Below are 16,706 nucleotides of genomic sequence, written 5' to 3'. Positions count from 1 at the left end.
TAAGGAATGACATTGGGATTTTGATGACGATTAAATTAAATCTGTATAATGCTTTGGGTTATATGGCCATTTTAACTATGTTGATTCTTCCAATCCAGGAACATGAGGTATTTTTCCACTTTGTTGTGTCTTTTTCAATCTCTTTTAATAATGCTTTGTAGTTCTCAGTATATAGCTCTTTCACATTCTTTGTTGAGTTTACTCCTAGGTATTTTATTCTTTTGTTTGCAATTGCAAAAAGGAGTTATTTTCTTTTTTCATTTATTTTCCTGAAGTTTCACTGTATACAAGAAGGCAGTGTATTTTTGTACATTGATTTTGTATCCTGCAACTTTGCTGTATTGTCTATTGTTTCTAATAGTTTTCTGGTGGAATCTTTAGGGTTTTCTATGTACAGAATCATGTCATCTGCAAAAAGTGACACTTTACTTCTTCCTTCCCAATTTGGATGCCTTTATTTCTTTCTTTTGCTTAATTGCTCTGGCTAGGCCTTCCAGAACCCTGTTGAATAAGAGTGACAAGAATGGGCATCCTTGTCTTATTCCTAATTTTAAAGGAAAAGCTTTCATTTTTGTGCCATTGAGTGTAATATTGGCTGAGTGTTTATCATATATGGTCTTTATTATGTTGAGGCACTTTCCTTCTAGAATTACTATACATTTTTATAGCTTGTTACTAGGAAGAAATACATCCACCATATGGATCATAGCTGAGTGATTCAGGCTAGGCTTCAAGGGCAGAAATTGTTTTACACTGATGAAGTGTATGACATTTTTTAGCCATTATAAAGAGCATCAGATAAGCTTTCATTCATCTGGTGATAAAATAAGACAGGGAAATATATTTGGGAACTCTAATTTTGCATAAAGTATATGATCAACTCCTTTTGGTAGAATACATAATTTAAAAATGATTGCAATCACAGCTGCTACCATGATGAAGGGGTTCCCTAAGAATTCTTTTTTCAGGTATACAGCATGTTATGAGATTTTATGGAATGAGTTTTTACTTGATTTTTCATCTTTAAAATTTAGATTACCCATCTACATCCCATTATACCCCTGAAGATGAAGATTTATATTTCAGAGCAATGTACATGTTTTGTGGCAACAGACTAAAGAGTGACAGCAGGCTGGTACACACTTTTATGGAAATGGTAACAGGAAAGGATGGCAAAGCAATTCTCAGTCATATGCAAAAAGCAGTCTTGGTAAGCTTGCAGACAAGACAAAACTAGAAATTCTGCCATTACATATAAAAATAACAGATCATGATAGAAATCACAGCTACGCATGATGGTTCCATTTTTTTTTCTTAAGTCTAGATAAACATGAAAAATACCTCAACCTTGATTTCATCTTTTTATTTTTTCATAAATAATTTTGTATAAGCAAAGAGAAAGGAGATGGTCAAGAGTAATATATCTTGCTCTAACCGGTTTGGCTCGGTGAATGAAGCGTCAGCCTGTGGACTCAAGGGTCCCAGGTTCAATTCTGGTCAAGGGCATGTACCTTGGTTGCGGGCACATCCCCAGTAGGAGGTGTGCAGGAGGCAGGTGATGGATGTTTCTCTCTCATCAATGTTTCTAACTCTCTATCCCTCTCCCTTCCTCTCTGTAAAAAATCAATAAAATATATTTAAAAAGAAAACAACTTACATCTTTAAAAAAAAAGAGTAATATATCTTGGGCATTGGGCTGGGAGTCTCCTGGTGGGGCGTCTTACTCATAGTAGGGTGGAGGTGCAGGAAGCATGGCAGAGGATGCACCACAGCCCTGGTTATGGTGCAGCCACCTAGATCCTTCTGCTCTTCCTTCCTTCCTTCCCACGTGGCAGACTAACTGACTGAAGAACAGATTGCTGAATTCAAGGAAGCCTTTTCCCTATTTCCCAAAAAAAAAAAAAAGAAAAAAAAAGTGATGGCACCATCACAGCAAAAGAACTTGTCACTATCATGAGATCACTGAGTCAGAACCCAACAGAAACCAAATTGCAGGATATGATCCATGAAGTGGATGCTGACGGTAGTGGCGCCATTGACTTCCCAGAATTTTTTACTATGATGGCTAGAAAAAGGAAAGATACAGATATTGTGGGAGAAATCAGTGGGTCCAATTTTCCAGATGCCAGTGGGAAGGGGGTGGCTCTTGTGATATCTTCAGAAAATGAATTTTCTAAAATTCATACAGAAGAGTGAGTGGTTTTTATTGGTTGGCGTGGACTTACATTTCTTGGTTTGTACAATACCATTGTATTTAAACCAGTCCTGAAAAGGATGCAGCTGGAGGTTCAGCAGAGCCAAACACAGGGCCAGTGTCCAGAGCTGCCATTTCATGGTAGAGTTGAGTCAGTGGAGCATCAGGCTAGATTCATTCCATCATTCCATGGTGTGGGTCCCATGTGGCCCTGAGCCACATGGGTGAATGCAGGGGAGTGTGCCCCATGCAACAGGAGTCCCAGGAGCGCAGGCAAGCAGGAGGGGCAAGATGGAGAGAAGGCCCCTTTGTTCAGGAGTTTAAACACCAAATCTTCCCTGGGCTTTCAGTCACCATGCTATTCTGGCCACTGACTCATTTCCAGGTATAACTGACAGGTAAACATCTTCCCTTGTCATCCACACCTTACTGGTCATGTGTCTCGTCAAGACCCTTCCCCCAGTGATTCTTGGGGGACAGACTTAAAGAATCTTAACTGCAGTTTCCTGACAAAGCTGTATAAATGGCATGCCTATATATGTATATTTTTAAATATATTTTTATTGATTTAAGGGAGGGAGAGGGAGAGATAGAAACATCAATGGTGAGAGAGAATCATTGATTGGTTGCCTCCTACATGTCCCCCACTGGGGATCGAGCCCACAACCTGGGCATGTGCCCTTGATCAGAATCCAACCTGGGACCCTTCAGTCCACAGGCCAATGCTCTATCTACTGAGCAAAACCAGTCAGGGCATGGCATGCCTATATTACCTAGTCTCCTCTTTATTCCCTTTCTGTTAATAATAACCAGGTTATTATAATGGTATCACAGACAGTGAAGAAGAAATCTGCGAGGCATTCCAAGTTATTGACAAGGATGGCAATGGTTGCATCAGTGCAGCACAACTATGTCATGATATGACAAACTTAGGAGAAAAACTAACAGATGAAGAAGTAGATGAAATAATGGGAGAAGGAGATATTGATGGAGGTGGACAAATCAACTATGAAGAATTCATACAGATGATGAGTACAAGATAAAGACCTACTTCAATTCCTCCCACACCCTCAGAAGAATCAAATTAAATATTTTACTTACCTTTTGCAAAAAAAATAAATAAATAATTTACTCATTCTGGTTCTCTATAGCAAAAGTGAATGTCAAGAGTACCTTCCGTCCACATGCAACAAATCTGCATGAATTGGTTGGTCCTTTCCCCTAGACATGAAACCACATATCAGTTTTACAGTATAAATCCTTGTACTACCTTAATGATAAGGAAGCACTTAGTGGACTCCTTGCAGTTCCATTTGCTAATGATTAGTGCATTGTTTGGCCTGGACAGTTTTTCATGGATGTGGCTTGACAGTTGAACATAGTCAGACATTTGTATTAAAAATGAAAAAACAAATTCAAAACCTATTCTAATAGGTTCTAGTTCAGTTTGTTAGTATAAACTGTCATAGCTGGTTTACTGAAAGCAAACCCCTTTAAAATTGGTTTACCTCAGGATGTGTGTAGAAAAATAGGTGAAGGATAAACTGTCTAGACATGGCCCCACCAACAGGATGGTCCCTCTTGTACTTCCATGTGGCCCAAGTGGTGGTGACGGTGATGCATCCTGGTGGCATGCCCACCAATGTTGGCTTAGAGTTATCTGCATTATACCAGAGCAAAATGGGTGTCAGGTTATCACCATTCACACAAATTTTTAAAAGGAACTTTTACCAAGGGAGTATCTTTGGACTCTGTTTATAAAGCCTTCTAAACTATGAGTTGGGGCCAGCAGAGGTAGGCTGTGGCTGTGGACTTCAGCACAACCATCAGCACTGCTGTTTAAGAAATTACAACTTATGTCCATTCCAAGTTGTAAATGCTAGTCTTCTTTTTTTCCCAATAAAAAGACCATTAACTTAAAAAAGAGTAATATATCTCAGTAGAAATTAAAATAAAAATAAACTTTTTATCTACACATCATTATGAATAATAATATTCAGATAAATGTATGTAAGTGACCATTTAAGTCCCATTCTGAATGTGATTTTGGAAAATATCACAAACAGAAAATATATATTCTGAGTTATATTTTTATACAGTTTAGATGTATTTTTGTAGCTACACACAATAGAAATGAAATGATTATTTAGCAAAAATCCAAGTGTGTGCAAGTTTAGGACAACTATACTCTTTTCTATGCTTACCACCTGAAGCCTAGCCTCCTTCTGTAACCTTGCATTTGACCCCATTTATCCTCTTTGTCCCCGAACCTGTCTTCCCCTCTGGTAACCACCATTCTGTTGTCTGTATCTACAAGTTTGTTTTTATTTCTTCACTTGTTGGTTTTTGATTCATACCCTACACATGAGTGAAATAATACAATTCTTGTTCTTTTCCAACTGACATTTTGCTTAGCATAACACTCTCAAGCTCCATCCATGTCGTCCCTGACACCTGTTGGCATACATTTAAGAAAATATTTTCTCAAAGGAAAAGAAATCCAAGTGTGGGAGAACCATCGGTTCCTGATATCACAAATTAAGCCATGATTCACATCTAACATGGCCAGTACTTCCTGGATGGAATAACCTGGAAGCACTCTTCTATTATAAAATAAAATTTTTATAAAATTCATCATTTTCTCAGCAGTGTTTATAAGCCACGACATAAAATAGAAATGGTGCACATAGCTAAAATTCAGTTCTAAAGTAGTAATAGTAGTTGATAATCATTGAGTACTTACAATGTTTGAGGTATTACTCTTTAACATAGCATTTTACTTTTAATTTATTACTTAACATTCACATTTGCCCCAGGAAGTAGATACTATTTTTTAAATTATTATTTTTTGTAGTCCAATAAAATTGTATTTTTAGATACTTAAACTTCATTTTCACCTGTCACAGAACATTATTCTTTTGATTTTTTTCAACTATTAAAAAAATGTAAAATCCATTCTAGCTCACAGGCTTTACAAATAAAAAGGTGATGGGCCAGACTTGGCTGCAGGCCGCAGTTTGCAGACCCCAGTTCTAGAAGGATAACCAGAAAGTTTAGAACTACTGCCCACACATCAAGATAGACAGGCAAGATCAAAAGTGTGAGTCCCTGATTCCATGCTGGCAGGTGTGGTCAGGGAACTGAGAAGTCATTATTTTCCTCATTCTTGGTCCAGTTACATACAGAAATGGTCTCTTGAGTTACAAGACCAGGAGATAGGGCAGGCTCCAGGGAGAGGAGAATGGGTGGCTGGCAGTGCTGGAGTCCTGGGGAAGGGTCTGCTCCCTCTCAGGGTGGGACTTCGGACAGGTACCGGCGCAGAATTTCCTCTGCCCGCTCTAGGTACTCGGCTGCCTTCTTCTTCACACCTTCCCGCCGGGCAGGCGATGGGTCACCAGGAACTCCCTGAAGCAGGATGTGCACGCCGTACCGATAGCCTTGCAGAGCTGCAGGGCAGGCGCCTGCCTTCTCATCTCGCAGGGCCTGGGTGATGAGCTCAGTGGCTTGGCTCAGATAGGCAGGGGTGGGCCCTCCTTCCTTGTCCTCTTCCTCTTCTTGTCCTCCAGGCTCCCAGGCTTCCTGGTCCAGCCTCTCAGACTCTGCCTCCATTGCTGTCAGCTCACTTATGTGGGTAGTACTGGGGACTGCACCTTCTTCCTTGGAGAAGGGGTCGAAGAGGGCAAGCTCGGCCTCAGTGAGCAGGCCTCGGGCAGGGGAACTAGACATCTCCTCGGTGCTCCCACAGTTAAAGAGGAGATCCAGGGCCTCCTGGGCAGGGCTGGATGGCAGGGGGTCCGTTGGCACCTCCAACTCCTCAAGGCCCCTCTTCTCTGTGGGGATGGCTGGGGTAACCAGGACTCATCAGGTGGTGGTGTGGGGATCAGAGGGGGTGGTAGGATGTGCAGGTCCCTGGACACCTGGGAGGGCCGTGTCACCTCCCCACCCCGGAAGAACTCCTTGAGTTGGGGGCTGTTGTTGAGCGCGGGGATATGCACAGTGAAGCGAAGCAAGTCCTCAGCCCCTTTTCGCCACTCCTCAATCACAGAGGCTTCGAACCTGCCAAACACCTGGGCCTGCGGGAAAGCAGGGTACTCCTCCAGGCGGCGGAAGAGGTTTCGGTGGGTGTAGGCCAGGTCTCCGTGCAGCTTGCGGAAGTCGCTGTACCGCTTCCAGACCACCAGCTCTTTGACAGCCTCTGGGTTTCTCTTGGAGATGAACTGAGCGGTCACTTTATACTCGGTGTAGCCCTTGGGGTGCGTCCGGGGGTCGGAGACTGTGTAGTGCCGCAAGAAGTCGTCCTTAGCTCAATGGGACAAGGCAACCCAGCTGGGCCCCAGCTGCCCACTGCCCCTGTCCCTCCAGGTGAGCCGCTGCCAGCCTCAGCCTCTCCCGGGCCTGCGCGATTGCAAGTGATGGCGCAGTTCTCCGCTGGGCACTTGGCCAAGGGCTAAATTATATTTATTGTGCTTAAAAACCAAATATCAAAATTTGCCATCTTAACTATTTCTATGTGTGCAGTTCAATAATGTTAAGTGCATTCACATTGTGCAAATAATCTTCAAAAATTTTTTCAACTTGTCAAACTGAAATTCTATGCCTAGCTAATAAAAGAGTAATATGCAAATTGACCATCACTCCAACACACTAGATGGCTGCCCCCATGTGGTCAAAGATGGTTGCCCCCTTGTGGACACAAGGGAGGGGGGGCAGTTGGGAGGGACTAGGCCTGCAAGAGAGGGCAGTTGAGAACAATCAAGCCTGCTGGGGAGGGCAGTTAGGGGTGACCAGGCCGGCAGAGGAGGGAAGTTGTGGGTGACCCGGCCTGCAGGGGATAGCATTTGGGGGGGGGGGGGCAGGCCTGCAGGGAAGAGCAGTTGGGAGGGACCAGGCCTGCAGGGGAGGGCAGTTAGGGGCAATCAGGCTGGCAGGGGAGCAGTTAGGCATCAATCAGGCTGGCAAGGGAGTGGTTAGGGGGTGATCAGGCTGGCAGGCAGAAGCAGTTAGGGGCAATCAGGAAGGCAGGCAGGCGAGCAGTTGGGAGCCAGCAGTCCTGGTAGGATCGGGCCTAAACAGGCAGTCGGACATCCCTCGAGGGGTCCCAGATTAGAGATGGTGCAGGCTGGGCTGAGGGACACACCCCCTGGTGCCCGAATTTCGTGCATCGGGCCTCTAGTCTATACTAATAAAAGGGTAATATGCTAATTAGACCGGACATCTTCCAGATGACCATTTGGACGTCCTTCCAGACAACACCACAGTGGCGGGGCCAAGGCAGAGGCAGTTAGGGGCAATCAGGCAGGCAGGGGAGAGCAGTTAGGGGGATCAGGCCAGCAAGGGAGAGCAGTTAGGGCAATCAGGCAGGCAGACAGAGAGATTAGGGGCAATTAGGCAGGCAGGCAGGGGCAGTTAGGGGTGATCAGGCAGGCAGGGGAGCATTTAGGGGCATCAGGCAGGCAGGCAGGTGAGTGGTTAGGAGCCAGCGGTCCCAGATTGCGAGAAGGATGTTCAACTGTTGGTTTAGTCAAACATCCCCCAAGGAGTCCCAGACTGGAGAGGGTGCAGGCTGGGCTGAGGGACACCCCCTCCCATGCACGAATTTTGGGCACTGGTCCTCTAGTTTATATAGAAAAGCCTGATATACTAAATGTCCAACTGATTGGCTGACAGTTTGGTTGACTGCTCGACCAGTCACTGTGACGCATACTGACCACCAGGGGGCATATGCTCCAACCCATAGGTTAGCTTGCTGCTGGGGTCCTGCTGATCGGGACTGGGTGAGATGGGCCAGACATGCCCTGGAGTCCTCCTGTGGTCTCTCGATCTTCCTGGATCAGGACTGGGCAAGACAGCTCTGATATCCCCCAATCATTGGCAAGACCGAGGGACCCCACCAGTGCACGAATTCGTGCACAAGGTCTCTAGTTAAATAATAATCTTTCGTTTCTTGTTTCCCTCAGCCCCTGAAAACCACCATTCTACTTTCTGTTTCTATGAATTTGGCTTCTCTAGATACCTCATATAAGTGGAATCATATTGTCTTTTTGTGACTGGCTTATTTCACTTAGCATAATGTCCTCAAGATTCATCCAGGTTGTAACACGTGTCAAATGTCTTTCCTTTTAAGGCTGAATATATTCCATTGCATTTTGTTTATCCATTCATCAGTTGATGAACACCAAGTTTGCTTCTACCTCTTGGCTATTGTGAATATGGATAGTCAAACATCTCTTTGAGATGCTACTTTCATTTCTTTTGGATATACACTGAGTGGCCAGATTATTATGATCTCTGAACGCATAATAATCTGGCCACTCAGTGTATTTGTATCTCAAATGGGTACCAAAAGTATTCTAGATTTTTGCCGGAGATCAACCACCTATTTGCCCTGAGCTTTCTATCAGCCAGTGCAAAGGGGAAAACTGATCAGGTACATGATTTACAGTATCTTTGATATCAAATAAATGAGGTACTCAAGAGAAGTACACTGAGTGGCCAGATTATTATGTGTTCAGAGATCATAATAATCTGGCGACTCAGTGTATATCCATGAATGGGATTGCTGGACCATATGGTAATTTTATTTTTAATTTTTTTTGGAGCAGCATACTGTTTTTCATAGCTGCTATACCATTTTACATTTCCACCATCAGAACACAGGGCTATCCTTGTGGGTATGAAGTGATATCTCATTTCTTGCTATTTTTATACTCGTTTTTCAGATGTTGAAACTAAGCTACAGAGAGATTATGTAACTTGTGAAAAGCCACACAGTTTAGAGTGGATCTTCACATCTTCACATCCACACTCTGCCTCTTGCTCTTGAATTTCTCACCACTACTCTGCAGCCAGCAATTATATATATATATGGAAGATTCCTGTGTAAGAACAAATAGGGACAGAGTAGCTAGTTGATGAACAGTCTGCACTGGAGATATGAAAATAGAGAGCATCAGAAGGACTGAGTTCCCCTTAATTGATATTAAAACTCTGATGAGCAGTAATAATCATTTTGTCAGGTTGTATGAGTCATAGCGGTGAATAAAAAGAGTAATGAGCAATGAAGGAGGAAGTAGATAAAAACTAGAGCAGAAGAAAAACATTTTCCTTTCTCAGACTTGGGTAGATTTTATCTGGCTTATAAAGTGGAATTGACGATGTGGTAAATGCAGTAAATCATACTAGCATCACACTGTGTATTATTCATGACTTGTTGCACAAAAATAATTGCTTAGCTTAACTATTTAATTAATGTTATAGTTAGTGACATGGATTTTAACACTCTGTATTAACCTCATTTGTTGTACTTTTTAAATCCCAGGTTAAAAAAATCAGAATACTTTAGAGAATTATTTGACCAAGTGAATGACTCTTATCTGAAAAAATTCTGTCAAGATTCTAATGCCTTTTAATGACTGGCACGTATCTTGACAATAAAAACGACTACCAAGTAATGAGCACCTATGATGTGCCAAGGTTTCTGCTAAATCTTTACCATGCAATATTCTCATTCAATCCACATAAGTACTACTTAAATGTATTAATAATACAGCAGAAAAATTTGAGGTTATATTAGTGTCCAAAATCCAACCCTGCTTTTGGAGGATACAGAATTTAAATCAGTTCTATTTGGGAGTAAAATCGTGTTCCATAGAAATAGGATGCCCATGTCTTTACTTGTTCATATAATCACTTATTAATATCAAACTCTAACAAATGTCTTCTATATGCCCAACAAAAAAGATAAGACTTAGTCTCTGATTTCAATGATGATGAAGTGAGCTTACCATGCTTTGATAGGATATATTCAAATAAAAGATGGTTTTAACTTCTGCTTCTGAGTAGGATAAAAGATGCCATGGATACAATACCCATAACCCCTGGAATACTTAGAACAAGCTTGATGAATTGTTGAGATCATATTTTTAAAGACAGCAAAGAGTTATGGAAACAGTAACTACAAGAGGAGTTGAAATTCCAGGGAGGTGGATCTTTTTAAGATGAACTGACAACCACCAGCCTTTTGTTTTATTTAGTCGTGAACTTGAGACTGGACGCATATAGAGGGGTCTCTGTGTGAAAAAGTTCATCAAGGCTTTTGGTGGTTACACAGAACTGGCATGATAGGTGTGAAACTTCGGAGTCTCAAACACAAAGCCACTTTTCCCGTGGGATATGTTTTTATGTTTGGGGTTACTTATGAGAGGCAGGGATATGAGAACCTGTAGCTCTCAAAAGGCAGACTTAAATCTCTTAAAGGTAGGTTGTTCTTAAGAGACCAAGTTCTTCTAGAACACAGGTATAATACACACAGGTATTGGCCAGATTTGAGTCTGGGGTGTAAGGGAAGTTAAATAGCTGGGCCTTAAACCCCTGGAGAATAGGTAAGCAGTTAAAATCCAGGCTTTTTAATAAATTCATTATAACCTGAGCCAATAAATAAACAAATAATTATTTAAAAAATATATATGCCACATTTAACATTTGTATTATATATTTAATACATAATAAATATATTTAATAAATTGTATATAAGTATGTACACACACATATATTTCTATACCACATTTTGCATTTCCAGTCTTCCTCTTTGGCACTCTTTCCTGATCAAGACTCATGTCTGAATGGCTACTTGGGGATAGGCTACAAGGTGTAAGGAAGGAATCAGAGAATGAAGGCCAGCAGTAAGAGTTACTGGCAATACCACCTAAAAATGTGCAGACTAAATAAAGACTCACTATGTATATGATCTTAAATAGGATTTATTTAATTACTTCTGACTTTGTATGTCGGCTTTCATATTATCATTTGAACTAGGCAGTCTCATCCTAATGTATTCCCCAGGACCATTAAGATATTTCTTAGGCCCAGTTTATGTAGCTTGGCTGAAGAAAAATTGATGCAGGCCACAAATGTGAGTGGCATATTTAATTTTAAATACTTTACTAGCCACATTAAAAAGTAAAAAGAGATAGGTGAGATAAACTTCATATTTTATTTAGCCTTGCATATCCAAAATATTAACATTCAACATGTAATAAATATAAAATTATTACTGAGATTTTAAAATTTTATTTGTAAAATGAACTTTAAAAACATGGTGTGCATTTTGTACTTCCTGTGCATCTCAATTTAGGTTGTGCACCTTTCAATAGCTCAATAGTAATTTGTGGTCAGTATATAATCAAGAGAACATAATAGATTTCTGGTCATATAGATTCTGCCTATAGTATTTGGAATAGTCTTTGGTTTCCACACTGCTTGTGTAAACAATATATTTTTATACCTGAGAAAGAGAAAACTGTTTTCAAGCTAAAACATTGGAAGTCTTCAATATGTACCAGGCACTCTGATCTTGGAGTTATATTTTTTTTAATATTTATTTATTTATTTATTTATTTATTTATTTATTGTTTGAAGTATTACAAATAGTAGTAAATATGTCTCTTTTTTTTCCCCCATTGACCTACCCCCCGGCCTCCCCTACCCCCCAGTACATGCCTTTACCTGCCCACCCCCAGTGTCTTGTATCCATTGGTTATGCTTATATGCAGGCGTACAAGTCCTTTGGTTGATCTCTTACAGCCACCCTCCTCTACCCTCCCCTGCCTTCCCGCTGTAGTTTGACAGTCTGTTCAATGCTTCTTTGCCTCTGTATCTATTTTTTCCCCCATTTCTTTCCTTTAAAAAATCTTTCCTCAAAGGAGAAACCAAGATGGCGGCATAGGTAAGTACCTAAACTGCTGCCTAGCACAACAATTTCAAAACTACAACTAAAAGATAGAACGGACACCATCCAGAACCACAGGAAAGCTGGCTGAGTGAAAATTTTACAACTAGAAGGAAAGAGAAAAGCTCACGGAGAATTGGAGGTACGGCAAAGGGTCTTTGTGCGCACAGAGAGGAAGGGCGGCTGAGAGCCTGGCTGACTTTCTCTGGCGGAAGGGGGAAGGAAGCCCCTCACCGCACTGAAACCCAGTCCTGACTGCACTGAACCCCAGTTCTGGGCAAGCCCCTGGGGACCCACGCTCTTACGGAGGGAGTCTGGACTCTTGGGCGGAGATTCAGGAGCCGGGGAAGGCAGAGGTCTGAAGGCGCGCACGTGCCAGTGCGCACAAAGGCTGCGGAGGTTGCCACAGGCTTTCCCTATTGGAAGGGAGTCGGAGGCTCCTGACTGCACTGAGCCCCAGTTCTGACTGCACTGGACCCCAGTTCCAGGCGAGCCCCTGGGGACCCACACTCTTGTGGGGGGAATCTGGACTCTCAGGCAGAGACTCAGGAGCTGGGGAAGGTGGAGGTCTGAAGGCAGGTGCGTGCCAGTGCGCACAAAGGCTGCGGAGGTTGCCACAGGCTTTCCCTATTGGAAGGGAGTCGGAGGCTCCTGACTGCACTGGGCCCCAGTTCTGACTGCACTGAACCACGGTTACAGGCGAGCCCCTGGGGACCCACGCTCTTGTGGGGGAGTCTGGACTCTCGGGCGGAGACTCGGAAGCCGGGGAAAGCAGAGGTCAGAAGGCGCGCACGTGCATGCAAGGTCAAGGCTGATGGGAAGCCAAGACTGTCTGCTCCGCCCTGAGACTCCACCCCATCCAAGCTGAGCACAGAGGCTATTGCAATTTGGCAAGTCTAATCCTATAAGCTGTCTCCAACACCGAACTTCTCTCAGCATAGACACAGCTGATCCTTACAGCCAACTGGCCTAGAGGTCAATTCCTCCCAGTGATACCAACAACAATCAAGACTTAACTACAACAAGGCTGTACACACAGTTCACAAAGGGGTGCACCAAGAGTATCCACTTCAGGTTAACTGGGGAGGCCGACCCACTGGGCCATATAGGAAACCTAGCACACAAATCTACCCTACCAACTCAGGGAAGCAATGAAAATGCGGCGTCAAAGAAACAGATCACAAATGAAAGAAATGGAGGAAAACAAACGACTGGATATAGAATTCAAAACCACGGTTATAAGGCTTTTTAAGAATATCCTAGAAAAGGCCGATAAATATAACAAGACCCTCGAAGATATGAAAAAGGACCAACTAGAAATTAAACATACACTGACTAAAATAAAAAAATATTATACAGAGACCCAAAAACAGACTAGAGGAACACAAGAATCAAGTCAAAGAATTGAAATACAAAGAAGCAAAAAACACTCAACCGAAAAAGCAAAAAGAAAAAAAAAAATCCAAAATGTTGAATATAGTGTAAGAAAACTCTGGGACAACTTCAAGCGCACCAACATCAGAATTATGGGGGTGCCAGAAGAAGAGAGAGAGCAAGATACTGAAAACCTATTTGAAGAAATAATGACTGAAAACTTCCCCCACCTGGTGAAAGAAATAGATTTACAAGTCCAGGAAGCACACAGAAACCCAAACAAAAGGAATCCAAGGAGGACCACACCAAGACACATCATAATTAAAATGCCAAGGGCAAAAGACAAAGAGAGAATATTAAAAGCAGCAAGAGAAAAACAGTTAATTACCTACAAGGGAGCACCCATACGATTGTCAGCTGATTTCTCAACAGAAACTATGCAGGCCAGATGGGAGTGGCAAGAAATATTCAAAGTGATGAATAGCAAGAACCTACAACCAAGATTACTCTACCCAGCAAAGTTATCATTCAGAATGGAAGGTCAGATAAAGAGCTTCACAGACAAGAAGAAGCTAAAGGAGTTCATCACCACCAAACCAGTATTATATGAAATGCTGAAAGGTATTCTTAAAAAAGAGGAAGAAGAAAAAAGTAAAGATAAAAATTCTGAACAACAAATACATATCTATCAACAAGTGAACCTAAAAATCAAGTGAATTAAAAACCTGAGGAACAGAATAATCTGGTGAATATAATAGAATCAGGGGCATAGAAAGGGAGTGGACTGATAATTCTCAGGGGGAAAGCGGTATGGGGGGTTCAGGAAGAGACTGGACAAAAATCATACACCTATGGATGAGGACAGTGGTGGGGAGGTAAGGGCAGAAGATGGGGTGGGAACCTGGTGGAGGGGAGCTATGGGGGGAAAAAGGAGAAACAATTGTAATAATCTGAATAAAGATTTATTAAAAAAAATCTTGCCTCTGCAGACTAGAAATAAACATATAATAACAAAAAATGTTTGAGTCCCAATTTCAATGTACAACAGTTTTGATTCCCCGTTTCAATGTCAAACAGTTCCTTATGTGTACATGTCAGCAATGATATCTGGATGGTGGGCACATGGTGGCAATGCAGGTCCGATCCTGTCTGGTTTGGTCCTAGGCAACCTGCTGTGTTGCACAGCTGCTGACTGCTAGCGTGGCAAGGCGTCATCAGCGTCTTCCATCTCTGGACTGTTTCTCCTCTTGTCTTCGTGGTTGGAGCAGACCTGTCAATTCCTCTCTGTTGCAGGAATCTACATGGTCTTGGAGTTGTTTTCTGAAAATATACAAACATATTCTCGACCAAAAGTTAATAAAGGAATCTTTTCTATATAATTGATTTGGGATCCTTTTTATTTTTGCCCAAACTATTTTCCTTTGTCTTATTTAGACACCATTTGTGTTTTTCATGGGTGTCTTGCTGTTAGCATTACAAATGAAAATTAATTTTGTAAAGTAAAAATTTTCTAGATGTAATTTACTTATAGGATATTTTTCCTTACATGATATTACCCTACTATCCCACCTTTTTTTGATTAATGGAGGCTTTTGTAAATTTTATAATGCAGTCTTGATAACTTTAAATTTTAATTTTTTGCACAAAAATATGACTGCTTTAGGTTCATTGCATATTCAGGAATTTCACCATGAGATGAACTACCAATAGAAATTTTAGTTACCACTTTATGAACAGCTTTTTGTCCAGTACAATTAAATTTTCTTGAATATTCACTTATTTCAATTAGCCTATTTAAATTAATCTGAAAACTTGATTATTATTTTACTGTCAAATTTAATACTCTACCAACAATCTTAGTTTACCCTGTAAATATTAGTGGAAAGGATTATTTGCATTCTTGAGTAGGCCCTGAGCATTCCTGGTGCTAGGCTGGATTTAGATATAGGGCAGCTGCTGTTGGCCAAGTCTCTGTCTGTTACCTGGGTCCCAATCTGAGCTGGGCCAAGTTTCTGTCTGTCACCTGTGTCCCAATCTGAGCTGGGAGTTATTACCTAACTACATAAATACGTTAAATATAAATTGCCTTTGTCATGTCCTGTTTGGCCAACTTGAAATACACTGAGCATCCAGTGTTAGTCAGATAAAACTCAGGATATCCATCTATTATTCCAAGTCAATCTACAAGTTTACCCTCATATGAGTCATGTTACCACAATGACCAGCACTTAACTAACTTTGGAGAAAATAAAGAGAAAATAAATGTGAAGATGAACTACAACAAAAGTGATAACACTTTAGTATGGTGCTAGCTCACTTAAAAATCAATACCTGGTAGCCCTTATGATGAGGAGGAGGAAGAAGAAGAGGAGAATAGTGATGATGATGATCTCTATTACAACAGATGGAATTTCTGTTTTCTGAAAGAGATATGCCTCTGATTCTGTGCTCATTTGCAGGAACAGTTGGTAAAGATACTGAACCTAGTGATTAATTATCTCCTATGATAGACATCATCTCCATCCAGTACTGTGACCTTTAGATACATCTCTTCCAAAAATGGCTCATCAGAACCTTATTGCTTACCTATTTTCAGCAGCTATGCATATTATGACTCCAATAACATTATTATACCATATTCACCCATTAATAAAGAAAAGCTGTCCTTTCAAAAAGTCTCCCATGTACTTATTATACAAACAATATAAGCAAATGTTCTTTCTTATTCTTCCCTCCATGATACTCAAAAACTGTCATCAATTTCTCTTTTATAAATATACAAAGGCTGTGTGTGATTAAACAATGTCATCTCCTATATACACAAATCCTCTTGTTTAAATTCAATGAAATACTCACACAAATCTTCAAGGGAGAGCAGAATAAGGGAGGTTTTACCTGTGATTTATTTTTCCTAAAATAAATAAAGGTAAATTGCATTGATCTTTATTGGCTTTGTACTACACTAGAACATTTTCTCTTTGTAACTTTGCTACTAAAAGCATTATAATATTTTGCCAGGTGCTCTTTCCAATTGTCTTAAATAAATGTTGATCCTCTCCCTTCCTTGAAGAGAGATTATTTAAAAAACAACACAAGTATTTCTCACTAATTTTTTATTTTTCTACCATAATATTTTCTTTTACTACTCCAAAGATGCTCTGAGGTAGCCATCTCTATAAGGAAAATATATTGGAGATTCCTTTCATGATGAAAGATAGGAGTAGAGGAGATATTAGTGAATCTTCAATACCAAAGATATAGAAGCTTTCTTATTGTGTCCCTTCTATCTTGCATCTCAAATGTGATATGTATAACATATTGATCACTTATTTAAAACAAAAGAGATTTTGCCCTTTGCAAGAAATGTTTATATATATTTATTTATCTCTTTTTTTAAGTTTCCATATATTC

The 16,706-nt window shown here is 41.0% G+C and overlaps 1 protein-coding gene and 1 pseudogene across 2 annotated transcripts in view; one reads left to right on the top strand and one right to left on the bottom strand.

Annotated features, from left to right (window-relative positions):
• Positions 1 to 1,843: 1,843 nt before the first annotated feature.
• On the top strand, positions 1,844 to 3,237 carry LOC308246806 (neo-calmodulin-like; annotated as a pseudogene). Its single transcript has 2 exons — positions 1,844 to 2,104; positions 3,029 to 3,237. The product of its transcript is annotated as a neo-calmodulin-like (transcript).
• Positions 3,238 to 5,482: 2,245 nt separating this feature from the next.
• The window catches only part of LOC308246805 (sorting nexin-15-like), a gene marked incomplete at both ends in the record, with an annotated part of 52,407 nt that continues 41,183 nt past the window's right edge, over positions 5,483 to 16,706 (bottom strand). Inside the window, 2 exon segments of the mRNA XM_080665155.1 lie at positions 5,483 to 6,036; positions 6,039 to 6,492. Coding sequence (XP_080521281.1) covers positions 5,483 to 6,036; positions 6,039 to 6,492 — 1,008 coding nt within the window.

The sequence above is a fragment of the Plecotus auritus genome (genome assembly GCF_963455305.1).
Source record: "Plecotus auritus genome assembly, chromosome: 4".
Taxonomy (NCBI): domain Eukaryota; kingdom Metazoa; phylum Chordata; class Mammalia; order Chiroptera; family Vespertilionidae; genus Plecotus; species Plecotus auritus.
This window is presented reverse-complemented; position numbering and strand designations above follow the sequence as displayed.